The sequence below is a fragment of the Antechinus flavipes genome, chromosome 4 (genome assembly GCF_016432865.1).
Source record: "Antechinus flavipes isolate AdamAnt ecotype Samford, QLD, Australia chromosome 4, AdamAnt_v2, whole genome shotgun sequence".
NCBI classification, from domain to species: Eukaryota; Metazoa; Chordata; class Mammalia; order Dasyuromorphia; family Dasyuridae; genus Antechinus; species Antechinus flavipes.
The window spans coordinates 170959816-170976288 of record NC_067401.1 but is presented as its reverse complement, the minus strand read 5'-3'; the positions used below and the strand labels follow the sequence as shown (position 1 = coordinate 170976288).

Below are 16473 nucleotides of genomic sequence, written 5' to 3'. Positions count from 1 at the left end.
CTATTTTAATGGAGGCCCGGAAGAAACCTACCTCATCTACATATTCTGTCGATATTGAGAAAACTAGAGACTTCCTGTCCTCCCCAGGATATTCCAAAGGAACTAAGGAGAAGACATTCCTACTATGACAAGCCTCATTTTTGGCAACCATCTTAGGCCAGGCCTCCTGACTGGCCTGAATTAATGAAAAAGACTAAGGTAATAGGAACAAGTCCTTGGGAGAGTCATAGGATCACACAGGATACTTCATTCCCAACTTCGACATTTTCACGGGCTGTGCTTGATGCCATTTCTGCTTCTTAGATTCTCTAGCTTTCTTTAAGATTCAGGGCAAATCCCAACTTGGTTTAAAAAGTTTTCCTTGCTGCCAACGATTTCCCTTTCAAAATATCCTCCAACCACTTTCTGTTTTGTTTCATCTATTGGAAGATTTCTTGGAAGATAACAGGGGTAACACTTTTGGGCTTTCTTTGCATCCCCAACACTAGGCATACGGCTATTAAGTTAAGGTAAAAGTTAAGGTAGCTTGCATGATATCAATACCATGCACTTGGGGGAACGCTTATGTTTTAACAGGTTATGTGAATATAAGGTGATTTAGGTATTTCTGTGTGGGGGGATTTATATCCCAGGCCTGTGTGAGGGTGTAAAGTGCACAGGGCTAACATTTTGGAAACCTTTACACTTCCCTTTAGAAAAGCGACTCCACTCCTAAGCGTCAGTTTACTAGATTTAAAAATGGAGATCATATACAGAACAATAAAAGTTCTAGCTTGCCTCACTGAGGATGGGATGGGGGTTGTGAGAACGAAATGAATCTAGGTGTTGGAGAACTCTTAGTACAGTGTAGAGTAAGCCGTAGCGTTGTAGAGTACTAATTCCTTTTTCTCTGCTGCAGGGCCCCAGGCGCAGGTCCAAACTGAGTCCTCTGGCCGTGCTGTCAATAAAGTTTCCAGGAGCCGGAAGCGGAAGTTGGGAGTCTCCATGGCGGCGGTAGCGGCGGGCCCGGTGTTCTGGAGGCGGCTGCTGGGCCTCCTGCCTGGCCGGCCCGGGCTAGCTGCTCTCCTGGGCCGCCTCTCGGACCGACTCAACAGGAACAGAGATCGCCGCGGCCGGAGGTGAGTGGGGAGGGGCCGAAGCAGGAGGGGCTCTGGTGCCGCGGCTCCGGCGCGCGAGGGATCGATGAGGCTGCTGCTGCTGCTGCTACTTCTCCCTCCCTCCCTCCGTCTCCCCCCACGCCCCCCCATTTCCGACCCCCACCCCTGCTCGGCTCCCTGCGAACACATTTCCCTCACCACTGCCCCGGGAGCTTGGCGCCCTCTCCCCACCCATCTCCTGTGTCACGCCCCACTTCGGACTCTGCTCTCTGTACTAGCCTCCTTTCCGACTTCCCAAAGGGAGGCCGGCGATCTGCCTCTAGTCAGCCTTCTGCCGAGTCCCTGCTTCTGCTGCTTCTTTGACTAACTGCCAGGGTACTGTCCTCGGCCTAATGCTGGGGAAAGAGGTCGCGTGTGCTGCCCATTCCTGGAGCTCGAGGAAATGAATGTCCTAATTCTTGTATCAGGATGTGGTCAGTGATTGCATGTCTTCGCTATAGACCCTGTTAGGGTTCGGAGTATCTTTTCATTTCCATTTGGGTCTTTAGTAATCCTTGTTACAGGTCACACGCAGTGGTGGGTGAATCAGCCTTGCTGGGATTTTGTGCATGCAGTTTTTCTCACATCCTGGCTGTGAAGCAATCCCCATTGAATTAAACTCAAACCTGGTAGGGTAATCACTTGAAGCCCTTCTTGCTTCTTTCAAGAGGCTGATGTTTTGGAAAATTACTTGGTATGTGTCAATACTAAAGTAGATTTTGAAACAAATTGTACTGGAAGTAATCCTCGAGAATAAATATTTCTCCAAGATGGTGCTGAATCTAGAGTTTTGCTATGATTCCTTTGTGTGTTTCTGATGTGGGTTAATAGATTTCTTGTATCTTGCCAGGGAGACTTAAGCCTAAAGCAAATACTTGTTTGAACAAAATCTTAAAAACCACTTTCCTTAGGTGATTAAGTTCTTTAAAGAATATTTGTATTACTTGGGCAAGATTGACTTCTGACCTTCAGCACAAACATCCGTGACTTCAGTTGTTTTTGGGTTTAAGTAGCTCTTTGGGAAATGGTTCTTGGATTATGGTGGTTCTCCATCTCACAAAGCTTTTAATAAAACTTTAAATGTTATTAAATCATTGATTACTGATATGATTGATCGCCCTTTCTAAATGTTATTTTTACTCTGGGTCTTTGTGATACTATTCTTTCCAGGTTCTCCTACCTATCCAATCATTTGTTATTAGCCTTCTTTGCTGAATTGACATCCGATATTACACTGGCTAACTTTGGATATATCCCAAGACTCCAACTTGGACCTTCTTTTTTGTTCTCTCTTTTCTCACTTGATAACTTCACCAGCTTTCATGAATAATAGTAATAATTTATAAAAAAAATCTTGATGATTTGCAAAGTCTTTTTTGTTATAGCATTTGACCCTCAAGAACTCTGAGGTAGTTCTATTAATATCATTTTACTGATGAAGAATCTGAAATTGACAGATTAAATCACCTATCACACAGGTAAAGTCTTAAGTTCATATCTCTATCCACATCATCATCTACCTGCTAATGTCTGTTATCTGTTGTTATTTCTTTGTCAGTGACTCTCATATATATCTATATAGCCTAAGTTCTACATTCCCACTTGCCTGTTATATTTCGCATTGGATATTCTATAGGAATTTCAGTCAACAAGTTCAAACATGGTTTATTATCTTTACCTTCAAACTGTTGCTCTTCAGAACTTTCTATTAGTGAGGCAAGTACTGTCCTTTTAATAGTACTCATTTTCCTTCACTCCATAGATCCATTTGGTTTCCAAAACTTGTCATTTTTATCTCCTCAGCATCTATCTTGAGTATATCTTCTTTTCTTTGACATAGCCAGTCCTCTAACTTAGGCCCTCAATCATACCTTACCCTAGATTTTTGGGCAATATTTATTTTACTGCCTCAAGTTTTAACTCACTTCCACATAACTGTTAAAATGACTTGGGTCTGACCACGTCATCCACTCAGTTTTTTGGTAGCTCTTTTTTACTTCTGGGATAAATTATAAACTCCTGATTTTAAAACTTTTTCAACATGTCCCTACATTTCTAGTCTTACACATGTCTGATTCCTCTGCATATATGACATCTAGCCATATTGGATTATTGGCTGTTTCTCACATGTGACGTACTATTTCCTGTCCTTGTACTTTTTTGCATGAGCTATTGCATAATGCCTAGAATATTTTTACTTTTTACCCTGTGCTTTTCCTCTTCAAACTATCTTGTATTCATTTTGCATATATTTTGTATATATTCATGTTGATTGTTCCTTTAGAATGTAATCTTAAGGGAGGGGCTGTTTGTTCTTTGTATCACCAAAATTTAGCACATTGCCTGGCACATAGCACTCAACTCAGAAATGATTTTTGATTGATTCATAGACTAAAGGCTAAAAAGAACTTTAGGAGATTTCAGTATTAGAACTGTTTTAGAACTGTTTCAAGTGCTACATTACTGCCTCTGTGGTAAAATAGCTTTGCTTGTGCCCATTTGCTGAAGGGAATATAATCCATTCCAGAATTTGGTGAGGTCAAGAAGGCAACCCACCAAGAGATTGATTGATTTATAATTGATTTTGGAAAAGTATTGCAATTTTGAGCACAAACAATTTAAGATTGTTCCTTTTGTATTTAAACTAGAACAATTTCTGGTAAAGGAAATTGGGAATGCTTTGTTGACTTGTGTTGAGGCAATAATAACTCATTTATAACTCATAACATTCATTTAATAACTGATACTTATGGTGATTTTCTCTTTTTAAAATAATATAAGAATGGTTCTTTCTGGAGGAGAGCAGGTTTCTTGGGGAGGTTTTCTGGAGGCAGCCTTAGTTGCAGTTCAGATCAATAATTATTCCAAATGCAGCCAGGTGATAAAAGTTCAGATCTTTTATTGTTTTCAGTATAGCCCGGTTAGCTTAGAAGCCTATCTCTCTGCTTAGTTCCAAGAGCTCCCTCCGAATGTCTCCAAATCCAAAGGTTTGTCCTTCAGCCGGAGACAGGGCTTCTGGCTCTCAATCTCCCAGAGTCCTCTGCTCCTGTCCCAGTGTGCTCCGTGCCCGTCCCAGTGTGCTCCGTGCCCGTCCCAGTGTGTTCCTCTCCAATCTAATTCAGCTTAACTCCCGACTGAGTCTGCTTCTTATATATCATCTCCCAAAGGTTGACTCCTCCTTCTGGAGGCACACCTAAGGGAGGTGTGAATTCACAAAGTTTGCTTTGTGAATCTCCCATATTTGTGAATTCCAATGAGTAAAGGTGTGAACATAAGCATTGTATCAATTAGTTCTACTTAGTACCTTGTTTCAGGTTCTGGCCCAAACATCTCCTTGTAAGATTAGATCAAGGATACTGAATCATGCTAAATTAGATAATTACTGTCTCTATCAACTCTAATGAGTTAGCAGTTTGTAAAGATTCCAACAGATACTCATATAATTCTCCAAAGTTTATAAAATTTCTTACAAAAAAACCCTGTGAAATAGTTTATTTACAGAGAAAATCTCTTCCCTTTAATTCTTGAAAATAGGATACTATCATTCTTGAACAGCTTATAGGGATAAATTAGATAAATCAATAGGTTCCTTCCATGCATAGTATAAAGAATAGTATTTGTGATTTTACTCTTTTTTTCAATAAAGCATTTCCCCATCAAAAGTAGTAAACCATCACATTTATGTCCTAACATTAGGTGCTTGTAGAAGAGGATAGAAATGGCATTAAAGAGATTAGACTGGAAAAGAAGCTGATTTGGAAGTCTATGTAGAGAAAGGTTCTGGGATCTCAAGGAGAGAGAGGTATCAAAGGTGTGGGGGGAAAAACATCAGACTTTATTTAAAAAGGCAACTGAGAGAATATTTATGATTTCCAACATATGTCTTAATTTCCTATCTATACAAAATCTTCAAGATTCATCTGTACTTGAACTGAGGGCATCTTCATAGGCATTCGTAGGGAACAATCAAGTTTTTGCAATCAACCAACCATGGACCACACCTTGGTCCATTGTGCTTGTTTGCTAATTATAAAAATAGAACAAAACAAAGAATTCTTATATGCTCTTTTAATGCAAGGTCCTCCTATCTGTATGTTGAGATGCCATGGAAAATGTAGCAAGAAGATAACTTGTCCAGTTACCCTTTGATAATAAATATCAGGTAGGACACAAAAACATGGAGCTACATTTGCCACTGTGATAGAGGAGCTCTAGCACAGAGACTCACCAAGTTGAAAAAGATACTTTATGGAAAGTGAAGTAAGGAATGCCTTTGTTTGTAGATGACATTGTGTTGATTGCATCAACTGCAAGACATCATAGAATTTCCTGAAAGATCTGAAAGCCACAGGAAAGACTAAGTGAATAAAGAATGTCTGTTGCTCAGAATTCAACCTGCTTTTGAGTAGACACCTGGTAAAGGGTTTGTGCAGCAGTGTGTATTTTTGGGACAGAAAGCCTAGCCCAGAGAAGAGTAGGCTGAAATATTTTTGAGAAAATTGCAGTTTTAACATTTTGCTGGTGTTGCTATATGGAAGTAGGGTGCAAAACACCATAGCCTCTGCAGAGGTAAAGATGAGTATTTCCCAGAGGGTCATGCAAAGGTACATAACTGACACAGAACTCAGAAAAATGGAATGTTATTATGACTGAAGAAAAGATAAACTAGTTATAGGGCAAAGGCAAAGGATGGTAGGTGGCCAGCATCCATTGGTTACCTTTGTGATGTTGGGAGAACATGACCAAGGCCACTAGCCTATTATGAAAACTTTTGGGGCTAACATGGATGAGAGTTGCATAGGACAGACAATACAAAGTGATTATAATTTGCATCATTAAAGGGAACTCCTGAATTGATGAGATAACATTTTCATTTGAATTAGTTCCTACTGTGTGCCAGGCCCAGTTTATTGGGAATGATTACATTTAGCAGTGGGGGAAGATCAAGAAAGACTTCTGTGGTGTTTGAGCTGTTTTGAAGAAAGCAGAATTCTAAGAAGTAGAAGTGAAGAAGTCATTTCTAGGTGTAAATAACAGTGCAAAGGCATGGAAACTGGATAGAGGGAGTTCCAGTTTGTTTGGAGAGCAAGAAGCCTGGGAGTATAGAATACAAGGCTTTCTACTCATCTTCTTCCCTTCTCTCTCATTTATGACCTCATCAGCTTCAATGGTTTAATTATTTTGATGTAGGTGAAACTATATGTGCAGCCCTATGGCTGCTGAATTATAGTCATGCCTCTTCTACAGGAAGTTTCAAATTCTCCAAGTTCAAAATAGAACTTCCAGATTTTCCTTGTTTGTGTTGGTCTCCACCATATAGTTTGTAACCATGACCCTTAATTTGTACTTACCCCCACATATTTGATCAGATGCCAGATTCTGTCATTTCTGTGTCTGTCTCACATCTATTCACATTCCTTCATACAACTATGATCCTAGTTCAGGTTCTCATCATTTCTTCTAACTGGTCTTTCTGTTTTTATCCATTCCATATGTACAGTGGCTAAAGTGATTTTGGGATTTTCCCAAGGTTTAGGTTTGACCAGCTTATTCCTCTACCAAATAAACTTCAGTGACTCCCTATAGCCTTAAGTATCAAATATAAATTTCTCTTTGTCTTTTAAAGTCTTCATAATCTGGCCCCAAAGTGTTGGAATCCTTACAAAGTCGTTAGAGTTGATAGAGACAATAATTATCTAATTTAGCGTGGTTCAGTATGATTGATCTGATCTTACAAGGAGATGTTATGGGCCAGAAGAAACAAGGTACTAAGTGGAACTGAGAATGATGGCTGGCCTCCTGCACTTCCCCCATTGAGACCAAGGCTGGTCTGAAAGGCTCTCCAGAAAGCTGCTTAGCCCCAGACAAGGAGACAAGAGATTCATTCCAATTTCCACCTTTGTGCTGGCTGGAGGCTGAAGGACAAACCTTTGGATTTGGAGACATTCGGAGGGAGCTCTTGGAACCAAGCAGAGAAGATAGGCTTCTAAGAAAACTAACCGGCTATATTAAAGGACACAATAAAAAGATTTGAACTTTTAGCACCTGGCTGCATTTGGGTGATTATTACTTGAAACTGAAACTAAGGCTGCCTCCAGAAAACCTCCCCAAGAAACCTGCTCCCAGAGAGAACCATTATTATTATTTTAAAGAAGAGAACACCACATTTTAAAAAATACTCTTGGTTAGTGTTTAGTACAAGTCTTTCTCTTAAATCACAGAGGTTTTTAACAATTCAGTTTCTAATCCTGAGTATTAGACACGAATATTGGTAGAGATTATTTGATTCATTGGAGGATAATCCAGAAAATCATTTGGTTTTTACTTTGCAGTGATTTTTTTCCTTTTTTGTTTTTGACTTTTGATGATGTTATTCAATTGAGATGTATGCTTGATAATCAAAGGAAAAAAAATTCAGTAGTGGATGATAAATAGTTTGTGTGTAATTAAAAGCTAATTAATCTAAAATAATACTTCAAGATGACTGGGAGTTGTAGCTCTTTGGGTGAATAGTAATGTGAGTTGTCTTCATTAGGGTTTTTTACATTTGTTTTCCCAAGGGAAATTTGAATCTAGACTTCTTACTATAAGGTGAGCTCCAAAAGTAAGTTTTAGATTTATAGTGCTAGATTAGAGTTATACTTCTTTCTAAAGTAGAATTGTCTTTTTATTAGTATTTAGCCAAATATTAGCAAGTTTTTCAACACATTGAATCTATTGTTAGTAGTTAAGTGGGCAGTTGGTCTTTTGTAATCTCCGGGAATTTGTGCTTGTTTCCCCTATTTGGGGTTTGTCTTACATTAGTCTGGAAAGACTGTTGATAGTGTTGTAGGAAGTGTGTTACATTCAAATAGTTTCTTGATCCTTTCTCAGTAAATATGATGACTCTCACTTCTCATTAGTTTACTTGTGTATGTTTCATCTTTATGACTGAAAATAGTAGGATTTTTTTTTTTTTTTAATAAAAAGCTTTTCTGAAAAGATTGCAGTCTCAAAAGATTGGTTGGTTTAAAAAAAATTTTTTTTTCATCTTTTTGTACTAATTTGTGTGAGATCCAATGATAACATAACTCGGGGACATTGAATCCTGATTCCCAGTCTAAGGGAAGGTAAGGAAGATTCACTAATATCTAGCATCGCTTTATGTAGATGACCAGAGACTATAGCTATTGCTTTCTTATTTGAATGGTTTGGTAAATAACTGGAGACAGAAGCTTATATTTTTTGAATAGCTTAACTCAGTCTCAGTTTAAAGCCAAGGAATGGGGCCACTTAATTGTCTTTCCAAAGAAATCTGGATTTCCCCAGAAGTTTGAGGGTGTCAGGCTTCTTTCTGAGAGGATGGTTGGCTTGAAAGGGAAAAATGTGCAATTTGGAAAAATTCCGTGGTGTTCTCACTCCATTATTGGTGTTGATACTAATATTATACTGTCTTTCTCGTTTTTACCTTAGCATGTTCTCAATCCAGGAAGTCAAGAACTAGAGATCATAATGTTAATCAGTGTATACCTTATTTAAGCTAGTTCAGGGAAGTCATCCCTGAATTTTTCTCACTGTTGCATCAAGGTTTTGTTGTTTCTTAAAGCAATTCCATTAAAAAAAAATTATTCTGATAATTTGAGTCTTTACCTAGAGATGGCACTAACCACTTAAATAATCCTGAGAATTTTGAAGTCATGCAGTTTTCTGTTCCTATCATGTATCAAGCTTTGTGTGGGTGGGAGGCTGAAGCTGAGCTGGTTTCTGGAGAATGCAGTTTCCATTTTAGTGTTAGAACTGCAGGCTGAGGTTTTTATAGTGAATTAGGGCAGGTTGTCTCATTCTTAGTACTCAGGACATCATTGCTGCCAACTAACTGTACTCCCTTTCTCTTCCAGCTTTCATCTTTCATTTTTGTGGTACACTAAATGGAACTTGATCAGTTTTGTAGTCGGTGAGAGAGGCAAAGCTAACAGAAGCTTAACATCTAAAATATCTCTTTTGTATCTTCCAAAAAATTTTACAGGTACTCTCTTATTTAGAAAAAAATGATTAAGTAGTCAGCTTAAGTCAAAGTGGAAACTGTGAATTCTGTTTTCTTTTATCTGATAAATTTGATAAAGGATAAAATAATTAGCTACATCTTCCTTTCCTTCCAAACTCTTTGGAAGTTAGGTTATTGTTGAAAGGGGTATATAACTTCTATTCCTATCCTGTAAGAGGATTTACGTGTGCATGTGGTCATTTTGGAAACTGGACTGCTGTGGCTTTGGGGTAAGCATTTTCTGAGAAAATTCTGGAAGAGGCAGTTAGTTATATACTGAATTCGTGTGTGTGTGTGTGTGTGTGTGTGTGTGTGTGTGTGTGTATACATAATTTCTTTGGTAGAATGCAAAAAGGGTTTAGGAGAGAAACCAGTGAAGAAAAAACTTTCAGTTTTTGCATGCTGAATTTTGATTTGTGAGCTGTATTGATTGTCAGTTATAAATTGTGATGTCCCCTGAACATGTTGGTGCTTTAAAAAAAAAAAAAAAAAGTACTTTTCCCTGTTGGTTTGTAAAATTATCACATAAGTAACATATAATTACTAACTGGAAGAATAATTCTTCCCTGTAGACGTGGATGCATCACATAAAGGAGGATAACAATGCCTGTATAGTGTGTATCTCACAGAGCTGTGAAGAATAAATGAAATCTTGTCCATAAAATAATTGTAAATCTCTAAGCTTCTTATAAATGTTACCAATTATTTTATTTTTAAAAAAATAATTTGAATTGGCTTTCATCATGTATCACCTAATGAAAATGAATCAGTTCACAAATTAAATAGGAAACTAATACAAATATACACCTAACTTTAGCAAGACTAGGGCCTATAGATACTGATGGAGCATTCCCAAAGTGAGTTACCTGCCAGAGAGGGAATTGATTTACAAGTAGGCCTAGCAGGAACCCTGACATGCCCACTAGTGCAGTTCCCTCCCAGTCTACACCCCTTGGTACTTTACATGCACCCTGAAACTCTTTGGAATACTTATTTTGTTGTATACTTTCCTTTATAAAAGGAGGCTTGTACAGTCCGGGCTAGTTCCCTGGAGGCCTCGGGGTCAGCCAGAGTCAGGATGAATTAAAGTCCTTGGTCTTTAGGGGGAGAAATGAAAGAAGTAGGCAAGCAGAATCCTGAATTCGGGAGTCTGGAGTCACTAACTTCTTTCCTTTAGATCTGTCACCAAGTCACTCTGGCCTCTGTCCCTTCCTCCTCCAATCCTTGTTTATGATTATCTTAACACCAAATATTCAGCAAGCACCTACAGTGAGAAGAGCCATTTATTCAAACATATGCTAATAGAATCATTTTCTCACATCGAATAGGTAATTAGCCTTAAGTGCTTTGTTGTCTGATTCAAGGTACCTTTTTGGACTTTGCCCTCTACAGAGGCCGATTTTTTTTTCAAACTTTGCTCTTTTTACATATTCTTTTTCTGTCTGTAGTGCCTTCCTTTCTCTTTTTGGAAGCCTAAAGATCTGTTAAGTCCTATCTTTGAGTCCTGTGAAACTTCCCATTAACTAGTCTATCCTTTACATTTTTCTTTTTTCTATGTTTAAACATTTAAAAACATCCATTTATCTTGTCTTGTTTCTGGCTTTCATGTAAGTCTTTTCTTTCCTTGTTGTGTATATCATTTATGCAAAAACCTGATTTCTTCCAGAAGATACAGCATTGCAGATCACTCTTTCCAGTATTACTTAGATGCATTTTCTATTGTGGTGCTCCCCACTCCTCTACATAGAACAGGGTTGGAAAAAGCGTTGTGTGATATTCTTTACTTCTTAATGCCACTTTCAGACATACCTTTTGCTGCCATTGAGCAACTTCTCTTTTTTTCAACTTCATTTATTTGTATTCTTCTATTCATAGCACTCAGATTCTTCTTCCTTTCTCATCTTTGCTAGCTCCAATCTCTACCATCATATTTGGGGATTTCATGTGTGTTTTTGTTTTGGCTAGGCAATTGGGTTATACAGCTTGCTCAGGATCATACAGCTGTTAAGTGTGTCTTGAGTTCAGCTTTGAACTTGGATCCTCCTGACTTGAGGGCCATTGCACTATTCACCGAACCATCTAGTTGCTCCTCAATGTATATGTTAATAATTCCTTTAGATATTGGTCTCCTAGTTAACAGCTTCTCAGCTCCCTTGATCATTGGTACTCCACTTCATATATAGGCGTGGTCTTCCTGTTATCATCATTACTAATTGATATCTATGATTCCAGAAATCGGCAATTTTCAGAGTGTAGCTTTTTTTTTTTTTTAATAATAGCTTTTTATTTTTCAAAATGCATGCAAAGACAGTTTTCAGCATTCACCCTTGCAAAACCTTGTTCCAAAATTTTCTCTCTCCTTCCCCCTCCCCCCCATTCCTTTTCCCTAGACAGCAGGCAATCCAGTATGTTAAACATGTGCAATTCTTCTATACATATTCTATATGTTATGCTACACAAGAAAAATCAGATCAAAAAGGAAAAAAAGTGAGGGAGGGATAAGCAAGCAAAGAACAACAACAACAAAAAAAAATGAAAATACTATGTCGTGATCCACATTCAATCCCCCAGTCCTCTTTTTAGATGAAGATGGCTGTCTCCATCACAAGTCTGTTGGAACTGTTGAAAAGAGCCACTAATGTTACAATCAATCAGTCTTGCTGTTACTGTGTACAATGTTCTGGTTCTGCTCACTTCACTCAGCATCAATTCCTGTAAATCTCTTCAGGCCTCTCTGAAATTATCCTGCTGATTGTTTCTTATAGAACAATAATATTCCATAACCTTCATATACTATGATTTATTCAGCCATTCTCCAACTAATGGGCATCCACTCAGTTTCCAGATCCTTGTCACTACAAAAAGGGCTACCACCAACATTTTTGCACATGTGCGTCCTTTTCTTTTTTTTATGGTCTCAGACATAAATTCTTATTCTATATCATTACCTTCTCATCATAACTTCCATTCAATCTAGCTTTTCCTGCTTTGCTAGACCAGCATCCATGTTTTCCAATCTTGATTCTAGTTAATGAGTACCTTGTCTTTTACCATCCAACTCCTTTCCCATTTGTCTTATCAATCTTGTTTTATCCACACCCAAACTTGGTAACTCCTTACTTTTCTTCTGTTTATGCTGATGAATATTGAGTTTTTTGTTTGGTTGTTTTTTTTTTGCTGAAGCAGTTGGGATCAAGTGACTTGTCCAGGGGTCAGACCGCCAGGAAGTATTAAGTATCTGAGACCAGATTTAAACTTGCGTCCTCCTGACTTCAGGGCTGGTGCTCTATCCACTGTTCCACTTAGCTGCCTCCTGAATATTGTTAAAAGAAATAGTACTATCCCAGCTATTGGGTTGGAAATGTATCTAATACCAAGTCATTTCCACATAGCAGTTCTTTTCTACTCTTCCTTGATTGACTCTACTGCCTTTCCCACAGTTCCATCTTTTATCTCAAGCTACATATACCACCTATTCTCTATCTCTTTTGAACAAAGTTTGAAACAGCTTATACTTTACTGACAAAATAGAAATCATCTGTTGGGCCTGCTTTTTTCTCCCCAGTTCTATACTTTAAATCCTCTAAATGTCGTTTCCTTTTTTACTTTGTTCTATAAGAAACAGATAGATTTCTCCTGGCTGAGGCCAACTCCTCAAAATGTAGCATTGATCTCATCTTCTCTCATCCTGGACCTTGCCCTTTTCATCCAACCTGCCTCTTTTGTCTTTTTAGCTCTTTTTTTACTGCCTACAAATATGTCCTTATCTCCTCATTTTTTAAAAGAAAAACTTTAATTTGACTATGACACCCCCCCCCTCAAACTTATACCTGTATTTCTTTCTTTTACAGTTGCACACCTAGATGGATAAAGCTATATGTTATCTCCGGTTCTTTTTAAGCTTTTGCAATCTGGCTTCCATCCCTACTATCTCACTGAAACTAAACTCTTCAAGGTTTCCAGAGATCTCTTTATTAAATCTACTCACCTATTTTTCAAGTTCATTCTTCTTGATCTCTCTATGATATTCATTGACTAGTCCTTCTTCCTGAATTGTTTCTCTTTCTTTTCTAAATTTTTGTAATGTTTGTCTTGGATATTTTGCTCTGTTTGACTATTCTTTAACTGTCTTGGTCTTGTTTGCAGGATCATGTATGTCAAATTCACAGTATTTGATAATTATAAAGGACTTCACTCATAGTTCAACTTATATAGGAAACATAATTTGAAACAATCTAGCCACTGCTAGAAGACCTCTCACCTCTCCAGTGTAGTCTTTACCACCTGCCTTAAAGAAGCCTGTTCAACTTTTAGACAGTTTTTTAATTGCTTCGAAGTTTTTCCTTGCATTTATTCTAAATTTTTCTCTTTGCAGCTTTCATCCAACTGTTCTATCTGTCCACTATTTGTAGATGTTCTTAATTACTCTAGCTCACTTCTGGTGCTATCGAATAAGAGTCCATAATTAATTCCTGAAATTATTTTTGTTCTCTATCCTCCCCACAGTTACTTTGCATTTTATTTTTGTCTGTGGGTGTTTTAGTCTACTAGTAAATTTTGAAATTTTCCCTTTGAAAGTAGGGACTGATTTGTTTCTGTCTTATTGGTTAACAAATACTACTGTTGTCATTTTTAGGAGATTGTTCTGGGAAAAATCACTTGTGCCATTCCCCCCCCCCCTCTTTTTTTTTTTTTATGTGAATTTTTCTGTTATCAAGAACAATCCCTCCATTATGTTGAAGATAACGTAGAAGTATATTAATGGAGGTTGTTGGCTTACAGATTTAGATTGAGGCAATAATCAACTATGTATATCTTGGATCTAGAGTTGTAGCTGCCCATTAATATTTATAAACATAGTGAGATTTAAGAAATGGACAGCCAAAAGGTATCATTCAATTTGAAGAGTTATTATGGATATTATTATGAAGTATAACTTCTTTCTCACCCTTTACATAGTATTAATAAAGCCCAAGCCCTAGTTAGTTATCTCCTTTCAACCAACTTAAGCCTTATGGTGAATTGGAAGAAACAAACTGGTGGGTTTTCTGGGAAAGCTATCTGTAAAGGCATTTAGCTTATTTGTAAAGATATTTACAAACCTTAGGAAGCTCTGTGTTTTGTTGTAAAGCTAGTAAGTGAAATCATTTTCCTGATATCTGTAGTCGTCTAGGCCTTGGGATGTTTCAACATTCTTTGCCACAGTTTCCCTTTTTGTATTGAGGAGGATTTGCCTATTAATAGATAACTGCAGCAGTCACGAAACAGAATGGGTCCCACCTTTGTGGGATTCTTGTTGGACCAGAGTTCCCACTGTTTCTTCCTTGTCAAAACTAGTTACTGTCAATCATGTTTCAGCCTCCTGATGAGAGTTCTGATAGACTGATTCTGACCACACAACTCCATAACCCTATCAGATATCAAGATATGGCCCACCACAGTGTAATTGAGTCTGAAATATTTTTAATGGGGAAAAGGCAATTCCTTTTAATACATTGGATTGCTTTCTTCCTCAACCCTAGATGCTACTAAATTTTCTCTTAAAATTTAACTTTTTAAGAAGTAGATTCTTTGCTTGTGCTTTTGTATTCTGTCAGTCATACCAGTCTGTCATCTGAGTCATAGGCATGTGATAAATGCTCCTTTCCTTCCCCTCCTTCTTTATTTGCATCTCCCTTCCAGTCTTTTCCAATGGCTCCATTGATAGTGAAGAAAAATTCTTCTTGAACTATGTCAAAATAGTTGTGTTGCCTCTCTTGGTCATTTCTGGAGCAATTTTTTGGGGAATTTGTGGTAGAATGTAACAAAATAGTTTTGGTTTTTTTTTTTTTTTTTTTTTTTTACCTAGGTCACCATGGCTCCTTTTGGCTCCTTTGCTATCCCCACCTGTTCCTCAGGTCACCTCCCCACCTTGCTGCCTGTGTCCCGAGGGGGTTCACAGGTTTCAGTGGATAAGAAACTTGGTTCCAGAATTTGGTGTTTCTAGCTCTCATGTTAAGGTATTATCTTCTCCAGCAGAGTTTTTTGAGCTCATGAAGGTGAGTTTTGTCAGGGGAAAAGACCCTCTCATCAGACTGGGAAAACCACATTATGTAGATTGTGACACCCATTCCTTTCTGTGTCAAAAGCTTGTGATTTCTTTGCTTTGGCCTCAAATGCTTCCATTATTTCTCCTTTTGTTTTTGCGTGGCATGATTTGAATTATATGCCAGGAGCATCAAGGAACGTAATGATTATTTTCAATAACGTTTGTAGACTCTTTACAAACTTCTACCATGGCCATGTAATGAATATTAATTTGTCATAGAGGGAGTTCTGGCTTGCATATTATAGTATGGGATTGCTTAGTATGGAAATGAGAAGCTTTTAAAAAACAGGGATTGTGAGTATTTATAGTCTTGTGTTTTTTGTTTTTAAAGGGACAGATAAAGACAGCCAAGAGGCGAGTAGTGATGGCCTCTCTGTACCTTGGGACAGGTCCTTTGGAACAGGAATTGGTAAGTGTAAATGTTTTGAGAAAGCAGTGCTATCAGCTGCATCAATGTATCCATTTCCTTAAACCCTGTGACCTTGTTTTTCCCTATGTTAAGAGTCAATAGTTAGAAACTCACATAGTTGACAAGAGGCTCTATTATTCCAGATGTCAGGAGAATTAGTACAAAGTTATGTTCTAATTAAAGAACAAAGTTGCTATGATCTGAATTCCCATCTATTTTGTACAAATGTATAAGTTAGCTGGAGATACGAGTAGAGGTGATGGAGGAATGAATCAGAAGATAGTCTGATGTTTTTCTTAGCTACACTACTTTTTGGAAGCCTTCTAGGATGGCTTCCATATGCTAGATAAGAAATATAGATCAGATCTGATTGGTCTATTAGTATGAATTACATGAAGTATGATTTATATATTTAACTTTTTAAACAGCCAATAACTTTCTGTAATGCCATTCTTGTCATCTGTAATGATTTTTAGCATGGGGAAATTCTATGATTAGGAATCTATATATAGATATATCTATACATAGAATGTAAATGTATTTCTGTATGCAGATTGAATTTATAACTTTTATTGTGACCCTAAAGTGAAGGAGGCCATCCTTTTAGATTTGCTTCTCTGGGTTTGTTTTGTGACTTTGGGGTATTGAAGTAGGCATCTTTTCTAATAGTAAATGTTTTTTTTTTTTTTTTTTTAATTTACTTTTATTTAGGTACTTGAAAATGGGGGAGGGGTTTAAATGTGAAAAAGCAAATTGGCCTAAGTGCTTCTATTTTTCTGCTTTTCTCTTTGGAGCTCTTTTTTTTTTTTTTTTTTTT

General features: G+C 37.6%; 1 protein-coding gene across 6 annotated transcripts in view; it reads left to right on the top strand.

Moving 5' to 3' along the window:
- The first annotated feature begins 466 nt into the window (after positions 1 to 466).
- PGS1 (phosphatidylglycerophosphate synthase 1) overlaps positions 467 to 16473 on the top strand; it is a 48021-nt gene continuing 32014 nt past the window's right edge. For 2 of the 6 annotated variants that reach the window (XM_051995480.1, XM_051995481.1), the window contains exons 1-3: positions 468 to 1118; positions 15008 to 15197; positions 15579 to 15656. In XM_051995480.1, coding sequence (XP_051851440.1) covers positions 985 to 1118; positions 15008 to 15197; positions 15579 to 15656 — 402 coding nt within the window. In that variant the 5' untranslated portion in view covers positions 468 to 984. Of the gene's footprint in view, positions 1119 to 1233; positions 1571 to 15007; positions 15198 to 15578; positions 15657 to 16473 lie in introns of those variants that run through there. The other 4 variants (XM_051995482.1, XM_051995477.1, XM_051995476.1 and 1 more) reach the window with 4 other exon arrangements.